This window comes from Triturus cristatus, chromosome 7 (genome assembly GCF_964204655.1).
Source record: "Triturus cristatus chromosome 7, aTriCri1.1, whole genome shotgun sequence".
Classification (NCBI taxonomy): domain Eukaryota; kingdom Metazoa; phylum Chordata; class Amphibia; order Caudata; family Salamandridae; genus Triturus; species Triturus cristatus.
In genome coordinates this window covers 1,740,966,839-1,740,989,938 of record NC_140590.1, presented here as the reverse complement: position 1 = coordinate 1,740,989,938, position 23,100 = coordinate 1,740,966,839, and the positions used below count along the sequence as shown (strand labels likewise).

The 23,100-nt window shown below is 46.2% G+C and overlaps 1 protein-coding gene across 1 annotated transcript in view; it reads right to left on the bottom strand.

Moving 5' to 3' along the window:
* LOC146812971 (killer cell lectin-like receptor subfamily B member 1B allele A) overlaps window positions 1-22,669 on the bottom strand; it is a 154,876-nt gene extending 132,207 nt beyond the window's left edge. The window contains exon 1 of the mRNA XM_085614651.1: window positions 22,411-22,669. Coding sequence (XP_085470777.1) covers window positions 22,411-22,645 — 235 coding nt within the window. The 5' untranslated portion in view covers window positions 22,646-22,669. The remainder of the gene's footprint in view (window positions 1-22,410) is intronic.
* Window positions 22,670-23,100: the final 431 nt, after the last annotated feature.

Sequence of the window (23,100 nt, the reverse complement as noted above, 5' to 3'; positions counted from 1 at the left end):
TTCTTCACATTATCCCCAGGCATGTCCAAACTAGTTCCTGCAAGCCTCACTCTGACCTCGGCCAACTATGGCAACTATGGCTTTCTACCTCAGTTAGTACCTCTGTCTGTTTTTCACTACAGACCCTTTTCTTCCCCCATTTTCTTTTAAGTATAGATTCTCCCTTTTACTGATTAATTTATACTGATCTAGCCCTTTCCTCTGAGCACGATTGCCTGCTCTGACTAATACACCTGCTGTCCCTCTCCTTACTCATCGGTGGTTCTGTCTTCTCATGATGACTCGTGCAAGTACCAGTTCCTTTTTTTTGTGTTGTCCACTCTACATTTTTCACTCAGTGTTGTATTTCGGTTGGTAATCTCTGGTAAAGTGAGACATGTAAGAGTGCTTTTTTGATTTTAGTCCTGCAATGCAAGGACGAAGGTGGGATAGGAATATATCAGAATAAAAGTAGAGCTCATGGGAATTGTGTTGAGGCTTACAAATGTTGTTACTTCTTTGAATGCATAAAATTAGTAATAAAATATTTCTTTTTCATAGAAAAAAAAGAATTTGAATAAATGATTGATTGGCTTTGCTGAGCTATGAGTCGTGTTCACTAATTTGTGTCTACACTTTCCACCTGAGGAAGCCTTTGAGAGCTCGTCCACAGTTACCACTGAGAATCAAGTGCAGAAGGGGTACTTTCCCAGGTCCCCAGGATCCACACTGGGTCGCACCTACGACATTGGGAGTAAAAGGCCCCAATCACCACTGTTGGAACAGGTATCCCCAATATCTCCCATGACACTCTGAACGGGGTTCTTACATAGCTAAAAACTTTAATTACAGCCCATTTCCAGCCAACATGTTTCTTCCCACACAGGATTTTCTAGAGTTGAAAATTGCCATAGATTTTTGTACCAATTATATCACTAGAAATCTCTGAAATCCATGCAAACCACAGGAAAAATGTATATGCTCCAAGGTGTGACATTAAATAATCTAATTTATTTTGTTTCAGATATCTGGATAAGACTCGATCAGAGCTGTATGTTGTCTATAAGGTCATCTATAGTGACAGTAGGAACGGAGAACAATTCTCATCTCAGAAAGTAGGCAGACGGTTTAAACTAGATGGACTCACGCTGGCTTACCAAGCATTGAAAGTGTATGAGTTTTGTTGTGTGCACACAAACTTACTTAATATGTGGATTTATTCTGACACATTGTGCCAGAATTTGGGAGTTTGTTGTAGCTGACCCTAAGTGATTTCACCAGCATTGATTACTTATGTACATAGAGTGCAGCTACATACAAATGTGTTAGCTACGGCTGTAAATGGTTTGATGTTATATCTAAGTAGATATGGCGCATTTCTGATCTCTCCCCTAGACGCAATGCAGTGGAGCAAAATCCCTTGCTGTATTGTGTCAAAGTTTAGTACATCTGCCCCCACATTCTTTGTTGCTTATTTTCCACATAAGATGCCACAAGGGGATCTGGCAGTGCTGTGACTGTAGTTCTAGCACCACTGATAGCACCTGTCCTTCACTGCCATTGGTTGTGGTGTCCCTTGGCACTGACCCAGTGAGGCAGCACATGCGTAAGATGATGCACAGTGAAGAGCCAGACACAGGTTTCTCAATCCCATGGAAATGTTCTATTACCACATTACATCATTGGGCAAACTATGACCCTTAAAGTGTCTTCCTATTAGTCACAATGCACACTTGTGACATTCCAAGGGGTAGGGATGAGCTGCCGAGATGAACTGTGAGTTGTGGAGGGAGCAGTTCCTCTGAGGTGGATGGGTGAATGAATACTGACATATCTTAATGTGGTAAAAACACATGATAATTTATCTGTGGTGTGAAAAAATACTGGCAAATTTTACAGAAAGAAAGAAATACAGTGAAACCATGATACAAGGAATGCGTGCAAGCACAATCTACTAGAGGACAATTGTAAAGACCTTCCTTTTTAGGTTGAGCCTGAGCCTGAACCAGCTCGCAAGCGCTGCTCTGGTGAAGATCTGCTGTATTTCACTATGTGAGAGAAGCCCCACACACTCCCAATCCACATTTTTCATTGGCTTGTGTCTTTGTCCTTCGTAAATGCTGCCGTCTGATTCCTTAATAGACTAGTTAGTCCATCCTCAGTACGGCCATGTCATCATTTGTATCCTTCCATGGTTACTGGGCCCTTTACTTGGTTGTTACGCAGTAAGTGTACTTTTTATTAATTGAGTTTTCCCTATGTTAGGCACGACGACGTGCTTTGATTACATTCAGTGGGCTACGCCCACTTTCACTTTCGAAGCCGCTAAGATAATAGCTCCGTTTGTTTGCAATGCCATAGGTCTCGCATTTAAATGCAAGACCTATAGCATTGCAAATAATTTTTTTATCAACATAGGACCCTTGACAGGCCGCTATGCTCATGACTTTAATGTCCGTTAATGTCTTTTTTCTATCAGCATGGCGCCCTTCATGGACTACCATGAGCATAACTTTAATGTGCACAGGCACCGGACTCTATACTTTTGCACGGTGCCCATAACAAGGCTAATGCTGGGCGCTGCTCCCCTTCCATGCTCCACAGGTGGCAGCGCAGCAGCCATATTCAGCATTCAAAGCAGCCAGACAGCTGAGGGGCCCGGGCTGAAGGATTGCGATTCTTCCAGACCACTCCGGCGGTGCTGGCTGCTGCTTCAGGGACCGGAGGAGGCGGCAGCTAGGAGCAGCAGCATCAATGCCTGGCCAGCCTGTAGCGTGCTGGGATGGGGACACGGCCTAGGCACTAGATAACAGCAATAAGGGGGACATGACCACACTCTGTTACAATCCGGCCGTAAGGTCACGTGCGACCTTGGCCCATTTATTATATACCCTCGGACCGAGCTGGTCACAAGGGGTGCCGTGCGTACGCACACATCGGTAGAGGCCGTGTGGCCCTCTGTGATATCGTGAGTCGTGACGTGATACGCTTGGGCGTACACGTCCGATCACGTGGGTTCCGACAATAAAAGAAAGGGACGCACACACGTACGCCAGTCAGGCTACGGCGGCGAACCCATCCAAAAGTACCTCACTGGCTCTGTGTTTTATTGCCCAGGAGGCCCCGTATCCCATCGGCCTGTCACCCCCTAACGAACCCCCAAGCGGTGTCGGAAGACACCACAAAGCTGGCGACGAGGGTGGGCGTGCCTTCGTTTGTGTCTTCCGCGTGGGTGTGGCGGCTGCGTGAGGTTCGTCCTCTGCAGCGCTCGTGCCCCTGCGCAGTCTGGCCCTTGACCTCTTTCAGCATCCGGTGGCAGTCTCGGAGCTCCGGGGGGGGCGCGTGCTGGCGGCACCAGCGCCGATCGTGTGCACCACGTGGCCCAGGTTACTGGAGGAGACAGAGGCCTGCATCCTGAGGCCCCAGGGGGAGTCTGGCACCTGTGCCTCGCATATGCTCTGCAGAGCACCGGAGAGGGCACGTGGAGAGAGAAGCCCATTAGCAGCCCTGCCCGGCCAACTGTGAGTACCAGGGTAGTGTGTTTGACACCCCAGGGAGGGGGCGCATCACCTGGTCATGCGAGGGGCACACACCCCGAGGTCCTTTGCTGTGGGCAGCCAGGCTGAGCACACTGGTGAATAGGGGGGTGAAGACAGAAGGAAGAGCTACCCCAGTGATTGGCAGGTCTCGCCTGGCAGGAGCAACATGCGCTAGCCATGGTGAATATACCCCCAATTGAACCATTCACAGTGGAGGCGTCACCGTCCGCGGTGGCGGCCAGATGGAAAGACTGGGAAGACAGGCTACGCATATTCTTTGAGGCCACTAAAGTCCACCGAGACCAAAAACGTGCCATGATCATTCACCTAGGGGGGAAAGACATTCACAACATCGTCAAGACGCTTGCAGAGGCCACGTCCAAAACGCACGTAACCCTAATAGCTGCCCTGAATGAACACTTCGAACCCATGGCTAACCGAGACTACGAGCGATTCATATTTCGACAAGCACGCCAGTTGCCGGAAGAGTCGTTGCATAGATTCCATGCCCGCCCAAAGAATCTAGCGGCCACGTGTGGGTTCAGAGACGAAACTGAAGAAATTAGAGGTCAAATTATCCAGGGATGCGCGTCAGCCAAACTGAGAGAGTGGATACTGGAGGAATCAGGCAAGCCGTTGACGGAAATATTGACGATGGGTCGCACCAAAGAGCTGTCGAAGGCGTGGGCAGCGCACATGGAGGCTGCGCTTCAAGCGCCAGTGAAAGTTGAACCAGTTAATGCGGTATCGGCCAGGCCTAAGCAGAAATGGGACAAGAAAGGGGCAAGAGCACCCGCCACAGAGCAGCCAAAGTCGCGCGGATACTGCGGGGGACTGCCACATACTGCCGCGGCGGAGTGTCCGGCGAGAGGGAAGAAGTGCTCCGGGTGCGGGTGTTTCAATCACTTCGAGAAGGTGTGTCGGTCGAAGAGGTGGTACCGCAAGCCCCGCCCGGTGGTGAACGCGGTCAAAGATGGAGAGTCGGAAGCTAGCGACATGGATGATGATGACGAAGAGGAGAGGGTGGTGCACCGAATCCACATGATAGGCACCACCACGCGCAAGACAAGGCGCCTGCCACAATGCAACGTCCGAGTAGGGGCGCAAGACATGACGGCAGTGGTGGACACTAGAGCTAGCATCAACATCATGGCCGCTGCGTTGCACAGCACGATGAGCCCGAGACCGGCCCTGCGTCCGTCAACAATAACCGTGTTTGCATATGGCCAAGAAACACCGCTGAGAGTGCGGGGACGGTTCCGGACAGTCATATCACATGGGACTCAGTCGATCACCACCAACATCTACATCACAGAGGATGGCCAGGGCATGCTTCTGGGATGCCGAGCGGCAGAAGAGTTGGGAGTAGTGACCTTTGCATTCGAGGTGCATTACGAGTCCATGCAAACTCTTTTGAGTGAGTTCGAAGAGGTGTTCCATGGGATTGGCAAGTTTTGAGGAAAGGAGATTCACCTCCACATAGACCCGACAGTTCAACCGGTCGCCCTCCGACACAGGCGGATAGCGTTCCATCTCCGGCCGCTAGTGGAGGAAGAGCTCAAGAAACTCGAAGCGGCTGGAATAATTTAGAAGGTGTCAGGACCCATGCCGTGGGTATCCCCCATCGTGGTTGCCAGGAAACCTAAGCAGCCCGGCGCAGTTCGAATATGTGTCGACATGCGACTCCCCAACGTTGCAATCAAGAGGGAGCGACACATCACACCCACCATTGATGACCTGATCGGGAAATGGCTGGTGCTCGGTGGTTTTCGAAAATAGACCTCTGATCAGGGTACCATCAACTAGTCTTGGACGAAGCCTCCCAAAATATCACGACGTTCTCCACCCACGTGGGGCTCAGGCGGTACACTCGACTGAGTTTTGGAGTGTCAAGCGCCGCCGAGGTGTTCCAGAATGTGATACAAGAGCTCATAGCCGGAATTCCAGGGGCGATCAATGTCAGTGACGACATCATGGTTCACGCGAAGACGGTCCAAGAACACAATGAGCGTCTTCTCCAAGTATTGCGCCGGATCCAGGAAGCTGGCCTAACACTACATCGAGAGAAGTGTGAGTTCCTGTGTGAGAAACTGCAATTCTTTTGGTACACTTTTTCCACGGAAGGGGTGAACCCAGATCCCGAGAAGGTGAGGGACATCAAAGAAGCGACCGCTCCCACCAATGTCACGGAGGTTCAAAGCTTTTTAGGGATGGTCAACTACTGTGGAAGATTCATCCAGGACTTGGCCAACCTGACAGCCCCTTTGAGAGAACTGACCAAAGAATCCACACCGTGGACATGGGGAAGCGAGCAGGTTCAAGCCTTCGAAACAATCAAGAAGTCGCTGTCAGAGGCCACGACACTCGCATTCTTTGACCCCGCAAAGCTCACGCTCATTGCTGTGGACGCTGGTCCAGTTGGGCTGGGTGCCGTTCTCTTGCAAAGGAACACACCCCAGGATGAGTGGAGCCCGGTAGCCTTCGCGAGCAGATCGTTAACAGAGACAGAGCAAAGGTACCCACAAATAGAAAAGGAAGCCATCGCCATTCACTGGGGCTGTCGGCATTTCCACCTGTACGTGTACGGGAAGCCGTTCGTGGTTGCCACCGACCACAAGCCGTTAGTATCACTGTTCTCCGGAACTTCAACAAAACCTCCACCACGAATTGAAAAGTGGATGCTGCAGTTGCAAAACTACAACTGCAAGATAGAGTACCAACCGGGATCCCGGAATCCTGCAGACTACCTTTCGCGCCACCCTCGGAAAGCCACTCCCAAGAAATGGAAGAAGCCGCTGACACCGAGGAGTATGTACGGTGTGTCACTGCTCGGTCGTGTCCCATACCACTCTCCATGGTCAGCATTCAGCAAGCCACCAGCCAAGACGAGTGCCTGCAGCGGGCCAAGAGAGCCGTCCAGCAGAACAACTGGCACCGAGCCCGGGAGGAATGGAAAGGTTTGACAGCGACGGCGCAGCAAATCATGGACAGCCTCTACCATGTCCGGGATGAACTCACCGAGGATACCACAGGATGTCTGCTGAGGGGGCATAGGCTAGTCATCACGACATCACTGACCCAGCAGATGGTAGATCTGGCCCATGTGGGACATCAAGGTATTGTCAAAACCAATATACACAATAAGGAGCTACAGAGGGAAAAAGAACCTAGGCCGCCCTCCTCTCAATCAATATCTATCAACACAGGCCTAGGACTTAGAAGGTAAGGTAATTTATTGTTAGCTGTGGTTCAGATCCTATCACTTTAGGTATATGATACTCCCCGTTTTTTAAGAAAATGTTTTGGGGTAGTCACCAACAATGCTAGCCACCTTCAATTTAAAAATAAGAGTTTTACTTCTGGCAATCCCCTTGACAAACCTCAAGGTGCGTGAACTCGCGTAAAATACACCGGGTGTTTTTTCTAATACAAATAATAGAAAAAATATGAAAAAAATGTGAAAGGGACGAGATGGCACCTCACGTGCGCACCACCAATTGAGCCTGCTGATTGGTACTCATCAGCTCTGCCCACTCTTATCATCATTGGTTGCCATCACGCTCCGAAAAATAATAAATGAAAAAAGTGTCCAAAAATAAACCAAAGCTGTGACGGTACGTGGTGAAGAAATCACATACCAAGTGCGACTGAATAGTGAAGTTAAAAGATTGAAGAGGATGCACCCTCAATAGGTTCAAACTTTATTCTTCCTTCGATGTGCACCCAAGTCAAAACTTAAAAAGGTTGCTTAATATGCATACCATTATGTAGTGCCAACATGTTTCATCGCCTAATATATTTATGGCGATTTCGTCAGGGCAGCTCCAGTCGCTTGGCACACACAGGGGACACTGTTGAAATTTTCTTCGGGCACTGCCAAAGGTAAAAAACACACAACACTCAGCTCTTTCCACATCCCCTTCTACATATATGGATATATGTCTTTCATTTGAATATGTCAATTACCCTTAATGAGCCATGGCCTCGCGTACCAGCTCGCTCTTGTCTTAGATATAAAAACACACGTGGATATACAGACCCCCTTATTTATTGGAACATCTCTTTTTAAAGGGACCTAGCGACATACTCCTCAGTACTAAAGGTTCACGTTAGAGGCAAAATATGTATTCAGACTTGATGTATTATCACCCGTGGTACAAACCAACACATACACAGCAGGACTCAAGGAAACGCTTCTTTTAACAGTGTCTGGGCTGCCTATGAATGTCACGGTAGGTCTGATGTATATACCGAAAAAATATCAACAGAGGAAGTGTGTTGTAAGTAACAAAAAAGAGATGTTCCAATAAATAAGGGGGTCTGTATATCCACTTGTGTTTTTATATCTAAGACAAGATTTTGTGAAGAAGAGGAATTTGAATACATCAAAAATGCCCTTTCTGTAGATTCGCATTACAGCTGAGTGCGGAATCGCTGCGAGGACTCACTTAAGGAGCCCGCGTATGACCTGTTAGAGCGAGCTGGGACAGATGTTGCCTCTGTGTTGAGCACGAGGCCGAGCAGTCATCTGCTGCCCTAATCTGAAAAGATTTTACATGGTGTTTAGCAACTTTTGTTTGTTAAAACTCTGTAGCAGAAGGATAATACGGAAATGGAAACTCTTTAAAAAGAAAAGGTATTTTCTTTCCTTGCTGAATGTATGAAAACGCTTCCTTTTTTTAAAATTGGAGATTGGTGCCCTAAAACTACTCCCTGGCTTTTTTAGAATGCTTAGGTGATTTTTCATTAGGGGAAGTACTGAGTATACATAGGGTGTTGATGTTATAGTCGAAGGGTCACTTCGATTTTAGACCTATCACTGTTATATTTTGGAGACACTGATATTTAAACATGGCTCAGTGTAGCTTTTCCGATTTGCCTTTGCCATAGCTTTTTTTTACACGCCACGGTTGTAGAAACGCAGAGGAAAAGAAATACCTACGATGAACCCTTTCGGAATAGTTGTGTTTTAACTTCAAATTTCATCGAACCATTGGAGCTCCATTCACCTCGACAGCAGTTCGCCTACATTAGTGCAAACACCAGCAAAAGTATTTATTACAGCATAAGGATGTCAGCGACCACATCTCCCCTCATCTTGCACGATGGGCTCTTGTCTGGCTATTTTAAATGGTAAGAAAAGTTGTTGGGATGGTCTCTGAACCCTACCTTTTCCTTTGAGAAGTTGGCTGCAGTGCTTGGTTTGACAACTGTAAACACCAACCTCATTAGCAATTATATAATAATAATAATAATTAAATTTTATAAAGCGCCTGGTTACACTAGGCCAGTGTGTCCCCGCGCTGCGCTGGGAGATAACACTCCAAAGACTGGGTGGAGATTTGAAGAAAACAGGTGGCTTTGGGTGTCTGAGCATGAGTCTTTCCAATTGTTTCTTTAAACCCTCCCTTTACACGTTCCCTGTATTCCACCCATGGCCGCCTCCTTGGAGAACTTTGTGTTCACTGAGTGTCCAGTTGGTAGTTGCTGAGAAAATAAGCTTCAGATTTGGAGGCCTATTACTGCCAGCCTTGATTCTCGTAAGCGCTTATATAAATGAAAGGCATTGTCATTTACAATGCCAATAGCTCTCGCAAATACGAGACCTATTGCATTGCAAATGCTTATTTTGCTTTGAAAATGGATTTTACTGAATTGCAGACGAGAATATGCCAATAGCATACAAGTCTTACTGGCAGAAGAAATCTAGGCGCACGAGCCCTTTTCAAGAATACTCGACTGATGCGCATGCTGCTTCACTACAAACCAGGCGGTGGCGCTGTTCTCAAACTCGTGGCCGCCTCCTCTCTTCAGTGATGGCTGTATGATGGAGAGAGAAGAGAGGTTTTGTGTGGGAATCTCTCCGCTAAGCACAGGATGTAGCTAGCACCTATCAGCGGACGTAGTGGGCCTCACGCTATGCTGTAGGTTCCGTGATTTTAGCGTGAGTTCTATGCACGGCACGTTCGTGCATGGGTTTCAAATACTTCCACCGAGGAAACTGAGCTGAAGTAAGTGGTTTTAACTCTAATTGTACCAGACATTGTGGCTGCGTCTGTCAAACCACACCTTCTCTTTGTCTAGCTGGGAGGGGAAGCGTTCTTTACTACAGTGGTGTATTCATCAAATAAAACTGTGATATGAATCACATGATGTTTAGAATGGATGTAAAACACACAGAACCGGAACAAACCGGTCCATGGAATCCTCAGTAATGGATACCTTATGTGTCACTAACACCTTCAGCCTGAACCAAGCTCGCTTCCTGCCCAAGCGCACCAGGAGCCCTTCGAGGAGAGAAAGTCTGGGCGGCGCCAAATCCAAGGTAGCCTCTCGTGGCACAGATCGCCAAAAGGTGACAAACTACCCATCTCAACCATCCATGTATCCAAGTAGTTGCCCACATGACCCCCAATCTGCCGCTAACATAGTGGGCACTGCAGGTGCTTTGGTGGCAAGAGCATCACTGCCCAAAGGACCTGGGGGCAGATGTGATTTCTTGCACTCTTAAGGCCTGGATCTCTTTTTTTGCTCTTCTCTAAAGTGCGGAGGACAGCGAGGGCTGCTTGAGCACTTTAGAACCAGCAGAACAAACACTTTAAAAAAAAGTCAAACTCTTCTGACTTGTTTCTTCTCGAAGTGTAGATCTTGGATTATTGAAAATGCCACATACTAATGCCACAGACTAATGCCGATGCCCTGTCAGAGGTGGGCACCTTATTCTATGCTATGACTCAGGCAGGTTGCCCACAAGCCTGGCATTCCTCCTCATTAAAGGGACCATTTAGAGGTTGCCGAATGTTAGAATATTGTAAACCAGCAGGATGTCAAGAACCACCCTCATGGTACCCCTCAGCTGGTTTCTCCAGGGCAACCCTTAGATGGTGGCACATGAGAGAGCGTTGTACTGGCATCCAACACGATTAAAGTATATGTTATGTTATGATAACTTATGAAGCGCAAGAATACCCGAGGGTGTCTTGGCGCTGGCATAGCACACTTATTGAAATCCTAGAGGAACGCGTGCGGCTAAAAGACACGTCTGTAGTTGGATCGCCTTCTTAGAAAATCCCTCCCAACAAAAATAAGGGCCGTATTTATCAAAGGGTTGCGTCGCTCATACACCTTATAACGGGGTGAAAAAGTGACACAAGCCTTAAGATGCGATTTGTCAAGCCACACAAGGACCCCTTGCACAGCCCTCAGTGGCCTGATACATCTGGAGTAAAGCAATCCAGCGCAAATCTCTGCATTGCGTACAGGGAGGCATTCCATGGGCGTTGCGCGGGTGTGTCCAGGCAACCCCCATGGATTTTGACACGTTCCTTGATTTACCACTACTGGCAGACCTGGGGATAGGTCAAAACCCTACGCTAGGTCAGGCATAACGAGGAGAAATATCTTTATTACTCCTTGTTTTCTCTCTCTCTCTATGTGTGCTGCAGTCTGCAGCATGCACAGAAAGGGGAAATGCCTCAAGGGATTGTTTTTGTGCAGGAAAGTGTCCCTTTCTGTACAAAAACAATCCTGCCAGCAATGCAAGCACCCTTGCACCATAGTGCGAGAGTGCCTGCACTAGTGGTAGGCAGGACATTGTGCACCAGCACTGGGAAAAGATGGAAAATCGCCATATTACGTTAATGTACAAAATAGTTTATTAGTCAATTAAAACCACAAACATGATCAAACATACAATTCAAAGGGATCCACCCACGAGTACAAGAGATCACTCGATTACTCAATATGTATCCCACGGTCGTGGAGAATACACATTATTTGTTTAAATACCCCTCACACACCAAAAGGGCCCTTGGTGTCATGCTTCATCATAGGGGTCTTCCTGCCCCTCTACGGGACAGGGCGTGCTACGACCTACGAATACGCGGGAGCACTGTTGTTGATGAGACAGCTATGTGTGATGCGGGGGTGTGAGAGGAAGGGTCAGGAGTGAATAAAGAGTGAGTTAAAAAATACCTGGCTCTCAGGTCTAGGAAAATTTATTCTGCCGGTCGAGCTGGTATTATTAAAAGGTGGGGTAAGGAGGGTGTAAGCCTCAATGAGCTATATCTCCTAGTGGTGTCGACATGTTTCGAAGCTTCCCCATGCTTCTTCGTCAGGACCTTAAGGATCCCTTCCTGTCACTAACTGCGTTGTGTTTATAACAAAGATTGTGAGGAAAAAATAAATGATATGTAAAAGGAAGTAAATAGCCTCCGCGGAATCAATGCCTTAATAGGTCTTACATAGTCCTATTAACCTAGAGGGAATAAAAGGCGTATTAATTAAGTAGGAAGTAACTCAATCCATTCTGTGAGTATGGTGATCTGTAAAAAAAAGGGTGAAGGGTGCTGGTCTCTTTAACGCTATCCGTAACGTTATCACGTGATCTGTGGTGAAGGCACTGTGTGATAAATGGACATACAACATTAAACATAACACACACACAACAGAAAGCACACACTCTATTCAAAAAAAGGGGGACTAGTTCAATGTATATCCATGCCACAGTAAAAATCCCCACAAAAGTATGGACATACTTGCTAGCAGGAGATAAGTAACCTCATGAGCTCGTATACCGAGTGGTGGGCATGCCAAGTAGGCTACCTGCATGAAGAGAGGAACCGGAGAGGACAATGTGGGCCAATGATTAAAATATTAGCGTTGTCAAAAAGTTACCTATTTCCCACTGAAACGCTGTACTTCCGACTCCAGGGATCAGTGTCCCGCCAGATCAACCACCCCGGTCGGCTCCGTCGATGGAACTGAATCGGAGGGTGCCCTGTTTAAATAGCCGCATCAATTAGTGTAATTGCGCGAAAGAAGTGAATGCCCAATGCGCGCTGATTCTGCACGCGGGGACCCGGAAACGGAAGTAGACCGTCCGGGTCATTCCTACCGATTGACTGAGCCAGGACTGAAGGGGGAAGGACCCCAGGTGAAGGACCGGGGTGTCCAAATCCAATGCCTGTCTAAACAATTTTCGAAGGAACTAAAACGGAGTAGATGCTATAGTTATCTACCTGTCTAGGCTCCCTGATGGAAAAACGGAGAAGTTGTTGTAGTTAACTGGGACTCGTGATCGAAATGGTCACCCAGAATACCAAATGAGCCTGGAATTACAGGAGATGGACCTTAGGGACATAGGTGTCCAACCTAAGTGCCTGCATGAATGTCATACTGATGCAACACAAAAGGTCGAAAAAGTAAGGGGCAGGTGTAGTGGCCAAAAGGATTGTGGGAGAGCGTAGTAGTAGAAGGCAAGGAGTGTATAAACTTGCACTCAGTCTATGTGTATGGAGGGAGTGGTATAACCTCACATAGAAAAGGTTGGGGTCACATTAGTGATAGATTACATAGCCCGACGTCATTAGTGGGGACCTGACAGAGTGCCAAAAGAGCACAGTGATATGGAATGATTCCCAGACTAAACAAATGGAACCCACATTCCTAACATTAGGAGGGGGGGGCAGAAAAAACTCCCACTGGAGACGGAGAAGTATCTGATAGTTACAGCTGTGGAATAATCGCCCCCAGATAAACGGAAGCTCCAGTGAGGTTGTAGAGCTCTAGATAGGAAGCCATACAATCTGCAATAGGAATTATTAAAGATGGAACTGGTTCCATGGTATATCGTCATTTAATCCATGGATGTGAGTACCCAAGCGAAAAACCCAACGCTGTTCTTTTTCCAGAAGGCCATGTTCGCTGCCCATTTGTTCAATCACTGTCCATCGTAGATCATTAACGCCATGTCCACTAGAGATATAGTGGTTGGACATTTTGGTAGTACTGCGCCCACATCTGACATTACTGCGGTGTTCGCCAATGCTTGTCTTGATGGGTCTCGTGGTCATACCCACATACTCAAGACCGCACGGGCAGGTGATTAAGTAAACAACGTTTTTACTATTGCAATTGGTAAAATTCCTCTGGTCCCATTTCTCGCCATTGCGGAATTCAATATGTCTGCTTCTCTTAGTGAGTGGGCAAGTACTACAGTTGCCACAGGGATGATGACCCTGTACTGGAGGTAGCAGACCCTCAATTCTGGGCTGGGACGTATTCTTGGGTCTGGTGTGGACAAGCATGTCCTTAAGGTTGCGACCCCTCTTGTGTGCAAACATGGGTTTCGTGATGTGCAAGCCACAACTGTTGAGCAGACGCCAGTGTTTATTCACTATCTTAGTGATCCTGTTGGAGTGTGTGTTAAGGGTGGTCACACAGATAGGCCTTTCATCAGTCTGAGTGACCACTTTGTCTTCCAAGAGTGCTTCTCTGTTATTATTCCTTGCTCTCTTGAGGGCTTTATCAATGATCTGCTCGGGGTAGTTACGCTCGATCAGTTTCAGGCGTAGTTCGGATGCTTGTTTTTTGAACTCTTTGACCTCCGTGCAGTTTCTCCGAAGACGGAGGAATTGACCATAGGGTAGATTTATCCTTAGATGACGGGGATGAAAACTGTCAAACAGGAGTAAACAATTCTTGGCTGTTGCCTTAAAATGAGTGGTGGTTTTCAATCTGCCCTGCTCCGGGTAGATATTGAGGTCCAGAAACACCAGATTGTGAGCTGATACAGTGTGTGTGAATTTCAAGAACATGTTCTGTCGATTGAGCCACAACATGAAAGCATCAGTAGAGTTTATATCACCTTCCCACACGACCAGAACATCGTCTATGTATCTTTTCCAGACTTTGATGTGCGGCAGGAAGGGGTTCATTGTGTGTAAGATTCTACTTGTCTCGAGATGGTGTACATAAAGACCCGCTAGACTGGGAGCGAAGGTACTCCCCATGCTGGTACCGTGTCGCTGCTCATAGATGTCATCACCATACATGAAGAAATTACGGGTAAGTGCTAATGATACGCATTCCATCACCAGATTGCGTGGTGTATGGTATTCCCACGGGGCAGAAAAGAGTACCTCCTCAATAATGAGTAATGTTTCATCATGGGGGAGGCTGGTGTGAGGACGATGTTCTGGTCGTGTGGGAAGGTGATAAAAACTCTACTGATGCTTTCATGTTGTGGCTCAATCGACAGAACATGTTCTTGAAATTCACACACACTGTATCAGCTCACAATCTGGTGTTTCTGGACCTCAATATCTACCCGGAGCAGGGCAGATTGAAAACCACCACTCATTTTAAGGCAACAGCCAAGAATTGTTTACTCCTGTTTGACAGTTTTCATCCCCGTCATCTAAGGATAAATCTACCCTATGGTCAATTCCTCCGTCTTCGGAGAAACTGCACGGAGGTCAAAGAGTTAAAAAAACAAGCATCCAAACTACGCCTGAAACTGATCGAGCGTAACTACCCCGAGCAGATCATTGATAAAGCCCTCAAGAGAGCAAGGAATAATAACAGAGAAGCACTCTTGGAAGACAAAGTGGTCACTCAGACTGATGAAAGGCCTATCTGTGTGACCACCTTTAACACACACTCCAACAGGATCACTAAGATAGTGAATAAACACTGGCGTCTGCTCAACAGTTGTGGCTTGCACATCACGAAACCCATGTTTGCACACAAGAGGGGTCGCAACCTTAAGGACATGCTTGTCCACACCAGACCCAAGAATACATCCCAGCCCAGAATTGAGGGTCTGCTACCTCCAGTACAGGGTCATCATCCCTGTGGCAACTGTAGTACTTGCCCACTCACTAAGAGAAGCAGACATATTCAATTCCGCAATGGCGAGAAATGGGACCAGAGGAATTTTACCAATTGCAATAGTAAAAACGTTGTTTACTTAATCACCTGCCCGTGCGGTCTTGAGTATGTGGGTATGATCACGAGACCCATCAAGACACGCATTGGCGAACACCGCAGTAATGTCAGATGTGGGCGCAGTACTACCAAAATGTCCAACCACTATATCTCTAGTGGACATGGCGTTAATGATCTACGATGGACAGTGATTGAACAAATGGGCAGCAAACATGGCCTTCTGGAAAAAGAACAGCGTTGGGTTTTTCGCTTGGGTACTCACATCCATGGATTAAATGACGATATACCATGGAACCAGTTCCATCTTTAATAATTCCTATTGCAGATTGTATGGCTTCCTATCTAGAGCTCTACAACCTCACTGGAGCTTCCGTTTATCTGGGGGCGATTATTCCACAGCTGTAACTATCAGATACTTCTCCGTCTCCAGTGGGAGTTTTTTCTGCCCCCCCCTCCTAATGTTAGGAATGTGGGTTCCATTTGTTTAGTCTGGGAATCATTCCATATCACTGTGCTCTTTTGGCACTCTGTCAGGTCCCCACTAATGACGTCGGGCTATGTAATCTATCACTAATGTGACCCCAACCTTTTCTATGTGAGGTTATACCACTCCCTCCATACACATAGACTGAGTGCAAGTTTATACACTCCTTGCATTCTACTACTACGCTCTCCCACAATCCTTTTGGCCACTACACCTGCCCCTTACTTTTTCGACCTTTTGTGTTGCATCAGTATGACATTCATGCAGGCACTTAGGTTGGACACCTATGTCCCTAAGGTCCATCTCCTGTAATTCCAGGCTCATTTGGGCATTCTGGGTGACCATTCCGATCACGAGTCCCAGTTAACTACAACAACTTCTCCGTTTTTCCATCAGGGAGCCTAGACAGGTAGATAACTATAGCATCTACTCCGTTTTAGTTCCTTCGAAAATTGTTTAGACAGGCATTGGATTTAGACACCCCGGTCCTTCACCTGGGGTCCTTCCCCCTTCAGTCCTGGCTCAGTCAATCGGTAGGAATGACCCGGACGGTCTACTTCCGTTTCCGGGTCCTCGCGTGCAGAATCAGCGCGCATTGGGCATTCACTTCTTTCGCGCAATTACACTAATTGATGCGGCTATTTAAACAGGGCACCCTCCGATTCAGTTCCATCGACGGAGCCGACCGGGGTGGTTGATCTGGCGGGACACTGATCCCTGGAGTCGTAAGTACGGCGTTTCAGTGGGAAATAGGTAACTTTTTGACAACGCTAATATTTTAATCATTGGCCCACATTGTCCTCTCCGGTTCCTCTCTTCATGCAGGTAGCCTACTTGGCACGCCCACCACTCGGTTTACGAGCTCATGAGGTTACTTATCTCCTGTTAGCAAGTATGTCCATACTTTTGTGGGGATTTTTACTGTGGCATGGATATACATTGAACTAGTCCCCCTTTTTTTGAATAGAGTGTGTGCTTTCTGTTGTGTGTGTGTTATGTTTAATGTTGTATGTCCATTTATCACACAGTGCCTTCACCACAGATCACGTGATAACGTTACGGATAGCGTTAAAGAGACCAGCACCCTTCACCCTTTTTTTTACAGATCACCATACTCACAGAATGGATTGAGTTACTTCCTACTTAATTAATACGCCTTTTATTCCCTCTAGGTTAATAGGACTATGTAAGACCTATTTACTTCCTTTTACATATCATTTATTTTTTCCTCACAATCTTTGTTATAAACACAACGCAGTTAGTGACAGGAAGGGATCCTTAAGGTCCTGACGAAGAAGCATGGGGAAGCTTCGAAACATGTCGACACCACTAGGAGATATAGCTCATTGAGGCTTACACCCTCCTTACCCCACCTTTTAATAATACCAGCTCGACCGGCAGAATAAATTTTCCTAGACCTGAGAGCCAGGTATTTTTTAACTCACTCTTTATTCACTCCTGACCCTTCCTCTCACACCCCCCCATCACACATAGCTGTCTCATCAACAACAGTGCTCCCGCGTATTCGTAGGTCGTAGCACGCCCTGTCCCGTAGAGGGGCAGGAAGACCCCTATGATGAAGCATGACACCAAGGGCCCTTTTGGTGTGTGAGGGGTATTTAAACAAATAATGTGTATTCTCCACGACCGTGGGATACATATTGAGTAATCGAGTGATCTCTTGTACTCGTGGGTGGATCCCTTTGTTTATGTACTATTGACTGGGAGGAAGTATCCACCTCCACCACTCGCTGAGTGGTACCTCTCTACTCCTCTCCTTGTTTTTCTTTATCAAACATACAATTCAACAAGGTTAAAAAGGTGTATCCAAGAAAAACTAAAAAATGGTCATAACTCTACTCTAGCCATTGGGCATCATATTGCCTGTCCTTCATTTTATCACTATAGATAATTAAAGTACTTACACGCTGAACTGAGGCGGGTACATGCACAGTTCCAGATGGACCATGGCTTTTCCCCCCTATTAAAGGCAAGTGTGCAAAACTACGCGTCATTAATTGGCAAGTTAAACTGATTGTTACCTAAGCATGGCGGGATAGGGAACAGCTATGATGGTGGTCCCTAGCAGCCTGTCCTCAGAGATTGCCTAGTCATATAAAGTTTACCTGAAAAACTTCGGATTTGTCACATCCTAGAATCCAGTTTTAGGAGCCCCCTCCGGATTACTCGGTGCTCATCCTATATGCTAATAAAATTTAAAAAAATGGTCAAGAACTGAGTTAATCTAATGTTCAGCATTATGTTACTAGGGTCTATAGACTCGACCAGTGCAGACCTACATGACCTGATTCCCCGCTCAAGGAACTCCCGTCATAATAAAGTTCTTCGTTGGTCCATCAATGCAGGGCAGATGCAAACAATGTGGAGCTGAGTCTCATTCCCCTGATGGCAGAAGGGGCAGGACCGATCTTCACTTAAACCAACCATCCTCCATTTTGGCATGAGGTCTAATGTTGGTATCTCTCCAAATCTTAAGGCAAAAAATGACTGGTTGATCTTCCGGTGGAAAGGAGCTGCCAACAGGGGTGATTCTCTTAAAATGGGAATATGATTTCAGCACCAGCCACCCATGACGGCGTCTAAACAGCAGGAATATCTTTATTCCTCCTTGTTTTTTCTCGTTCTGTATGTGCTGCAGTCGGCAGCACACACAGAAAGGGGAAAATGTCTCAGGGGAGAATTTTTGTGCAGAAAATTGTCCCTTCCTGTACAAAAACATTCTTTCGTGCAATGCAAGCACGCTTGCACCATGGTGCGAGAGTGCCTGCATTGGCACTAGGCAGGACATTGTGCATCAGCACTGGGAAAAGGCGGGAACGCGCCATATTATGTTAAATATGGCGCTTAAATAAACTGCATATTTCTACATAAATATGTCCCTGGGTGGGCAACCACTGTACAGCTCTGCTTTTCGTTACTAGCCGGAATTTCTTTCATGGAATTCCTGCTATGAGTTAATCCCCAAGGAGTGGGCAATGACTGTGTGGACCTGGTTTTATTGGGCAGAATTCAGCACAGAATTCCCCCTTTGGTGACAATGAATGCACTATTTTTACCACCTGCTATAAGCAGATGGTAAATGTGTACCGGAAGGGGAGACGGAAGAGTCATGAAGGTAGAGGCGAGAAAAGGATATCGAATCATGGCAGGGGGGAGAAAACAATGCTCCCCCCATCAGAAAAAAATAAAGCAAGGTCTGGGGAAACTACTTGGTTGCTGTGGCATCCAAAGCTGCATGTGATCTTAATGGCCAGAATAACCAACCGGTTAAAGTGAAGTGTTGAGGGGAAATCCAGGAAGCGATACCGTCAGCAAACATGCATGACTCGGTGGTATGCCAGAACAACGAGTTCCTCAATAACGCCGCCTCTACAATGACCGCGTCTTAACCACGATTTGCATTACCATGCATTCCTTTACCATGAAATTTCGTGGTAAAGGCATGCATGGTAAACGGCTATCTTTGGCTAATGTTACCAGACCCCAGTCTCTACCCCTGAGCCCTAAATACACCCCCAACCTCCTAAAAACGACCCCAAACCCCCCTAAAAACTACTGTAAACACCTCCCACCCCTAAAAACTATCCCAAACCCGCGCCCCCTAAAAACTACCCTGAAACATCCCCATCCCGTAAAAACAACCTCGAACCCCCCTAAAAAAGACTCCAAACACCTCCAACGCCCTAAAAATGACCCAAACCCCTCCCCACCTCCTAAAAATTACCCCAAACCCCTCCACCCCACTAACAATTACCCTGAACTGCCACCCCCTAAAAACTACTCTGAACACCTACCACCCCCTAAAAACTACCTGAACCCTCCACCCCCTAAAAACCACCCCAAACCCCTCTACTCCATAAAAACTACCCTGAACCCCCCTCCCACTCAAAACTACCCTGAACCCCCACCCACTTAAAACTCCCCGAACCCCACCACCCCCTAAAAACGACCCCGAACCCCCACCCCTAAGAACTACTGCATACCCCTCTTACCTGTCCTCTTCGCTTTCCGACGCTCCTCTCTCCCCACCCATCTTGAACACTATACCGACATTGCCTTAACCACGCACATGCATGGTTAAGGCAAAGTCGTTGTTCGGGCAAGTCGTTGTGTGGCTTGCGGGCTTCCGGAACTCGTGGCTCTTGCCTCGTTGCTCCGGATGTTTCCCACATGACTCCAGTGTGCAGATATTAATAAGAGATCCTAGTGTTCTGCTCCTCTGATTTCCCCTATTTTCCCATAACATATGATGACACTATGCTAATTTCAGCCATCCTATTGTCCTCAGCCTTTCCTGTATGGTTGCTCTGTTTCCCTCATGCCATAACTGTGTAAACTAACTATTTGGGGATCAAAGATGTCTTCTACCAGAGAGGCAAGTTAAGATATCAGAATACCTACCTCTGTATGTACTAGAATTTAGTAGGGAGGACTGAAAAGAAGTTCTTCTGCATTCTAAATTGCCACATATACCTTGAGTCTTCCAAAAATTCCCATTATACTCAGGTGCACTGGTGTCTACTCTGTTGATATCCAGAAGGAGCCATGAAACTTTCTATAGACGTTCAGACAACAAGGATCTGCATGATCTCACCGCCACATCACCCAGATGAATGACACTGCATAGAAGCAGAAGAGCTACAGAGGCGGGTTCGTTTTATGGTGGACGAGGTTGCCTGTGAATGTCAGTCGATTTATCAAATATTGCCCTTGATGGATGTTTCCCTAGGTCTTTAATTGGGCTGGAGTCTTAGAAGGTTTTAAATATATAATCTGGAGATGTGGCTAACTGGAGACTCAGGGCACATTTACATAGATTTTGAGCAAGGCTTGTATCACAAAAGTGACGCAAATCAGGCCCAAAATGATAGGTCTTTCTAGAGTCAGGTATCATAAGTTTCATAAGGCAACTTTATGCGGACGCAAAGCCTCAGGTCCGTTTTGGCAGGAGAGGTGAGTGCTCAGGTAGTTTTAATCACTAGGGGGGTTAGTCAGGGCTGTGTTTTAGCCCAGCTTTTATTCTCCCTTTACATTAATCGGGTAGAATCCCGCCTAACTATATCTACTAGAGATACAGTAATAATGGGCTCTCGTCCCCTCCTGGTTCTTTTATATGCAGATGATGCTGTATTACCTACTAGAACTGGGCGGGGCTTGCAAGCACTTGTAAATGATTACATTATTTTTATGGTGGACTTAAGAGTCAATAGCTCCAAAATGTACCTAATGATAACTGGGGGGAAGCCAAAGATTAAACCCATGTCTTTTCACAGAAGGGTAAAAACTGACTGAAACATCTACATTTTGTTATTTGGGAAACTTTTTGATAATAAGAACCTGGAGACCCAAATGACAGTAAACAGATGTGCACAAATGGAGAAGGCCATAACAGAGTTACGTACATTTACATAGAAATTAGGTTTTAAAGTGGTGAGGGAACTTCTTACTATATACTTAAACAAGGTGGTGGCTGTGGCCTTATATGGTGCAGGGGTATGGAGAGTGGCCAGTACGCAAAATTTGCAAAGAATTGAGGACTCATTTATTAAGTCCATCCTTTTCCTTCCCCCCAGTACGTCAAATTATGTAGCCCATGCGGGACTGGGCACGCTGTTTATTTCCGACAGCCTTAAGATAGCCCCATAATGCATTGGCACTCAATTTGGTCACATGAGGACACAGCCTTGAACAAATTGATACTTAACAATGCCTTGAATTTAGACTATGCAATGAAAATCCTATGGCTGGGATACATTAAATCCACATGTGAGCTGATCGGCTTACCAAAACTCTTTCTTGACCCAGAAACTTGTAAATCGATAGGGAAAAACCAGCTGAAACAAGCTATTAGAAAAGAGAGAACTGATGGAGGGGATTAAACCATGTGTATTGACCTATAATACTTTGTTCCCCCAAGAGGGTCTGAAATCATACTTAACAGTGGTTTTTTAACAACCAGCAGAGAATTATTTTTACCTGATTCAGGGTAAAAAGGCTCCAGTTGATGTTAGGTTTCCCAGATAATTGTCATTCTATGTCTGAGTTATCACTATGGCCGTGTGATAAAATGTCCTCAATAACTAGCTTGCACATCTTATTTTTTGTAAATTTTATGTAATACCAAGGAAGAGATACATTTCACCTATTTTTAAAACCCTTAATTTTAAACAGTGCAGGCCAGCTCTTTTATTCTTATTACAACTACATACTCCACTTGTATGCTGTGCAATATCTTCCTATTTGTGGCAAGTGTGGAGAATAAGGAAAAGTATGCGGGGGAACGTAAAGCAGGAAAACCCATTGAAAAGATTACATTTGGCCAATATAAGGTATTATAAATATGATTTTTTTTAATGTGTGATAACGTATGATATATATGAAATGTGTTTTAATAGATTTGATAATTTGTTTTTACTTAGTGTTTCATTTTATTGTGTATTGTACTTTGAATAAAGTTAATTGAAAGAACGAAAAAAGATAGGTCTTTTTATGTGTGGTGACTCTGCACTCCTAAAAATACTTCTCGTAAATCAGTGTGTGAATAGCAAACAATTGTAATCTTACACAAAAGTGTACGTTTACCATTGTGAATCAGGCCCAAGATGTGTAAATGGTGCATAGAAAAGAAAAGGACACAGAAGTAAGTGCTCTTCTAACCTCTCCATGTATCTACGCGTCTGTCCTCTGGTATCATCCGCCCCACGAACTGCAGTTCTGTGCACCCCTCCTCCTCCTCTGGCTTCCTTCTCCCCTGGAACTTCAGTGTTGTGTATCCTTCCTCATCCTCTGGTTTTCTTCTCCCCTGGAACTTCAGTGTTGTGTATCCTTCCTCATCCTCTGATTTTCTTTTCCCTTGGAACTGCAGAGCTGTGTATCCCTCCTCGCCCTCCATTGTGGAACTCTTACAACGGCTTCTGAACAGAGGGACTGAGTCTTGAGTGGAAGCTCTCGGGGCTGTTTGGCCTCCTCACTGTTCTCTGTGCAGTAACAGGAACAAGAAACCACCAGGCCTCAGACAAAAGTGAGCTGCCCACAAACCTCTGAGCAACTAGTGTAAGAGAACAAGCGGTGGAAGTTTCAAACCTGAAATATTCATGTTTTTTATATTTATGTTGTGTTGTTAAAGTGTGCCGAGGCCTTGGTCCAGTACATCTTAATATGCGATACCCAAGAGAGAACAATGAGGCGGCTTTCGATGTGGGTGGATAGAGAGATTTACCTGAATGAAACAAACCTGGCATTTCAGACTGAAAACCTGTCATTATCATCTAACTGTTCCGTATTTTTCAAACCAAAAAGCCAGATTTTTTTTTTGAATGCCCTATCAGACATTAATGTCTGGATTTA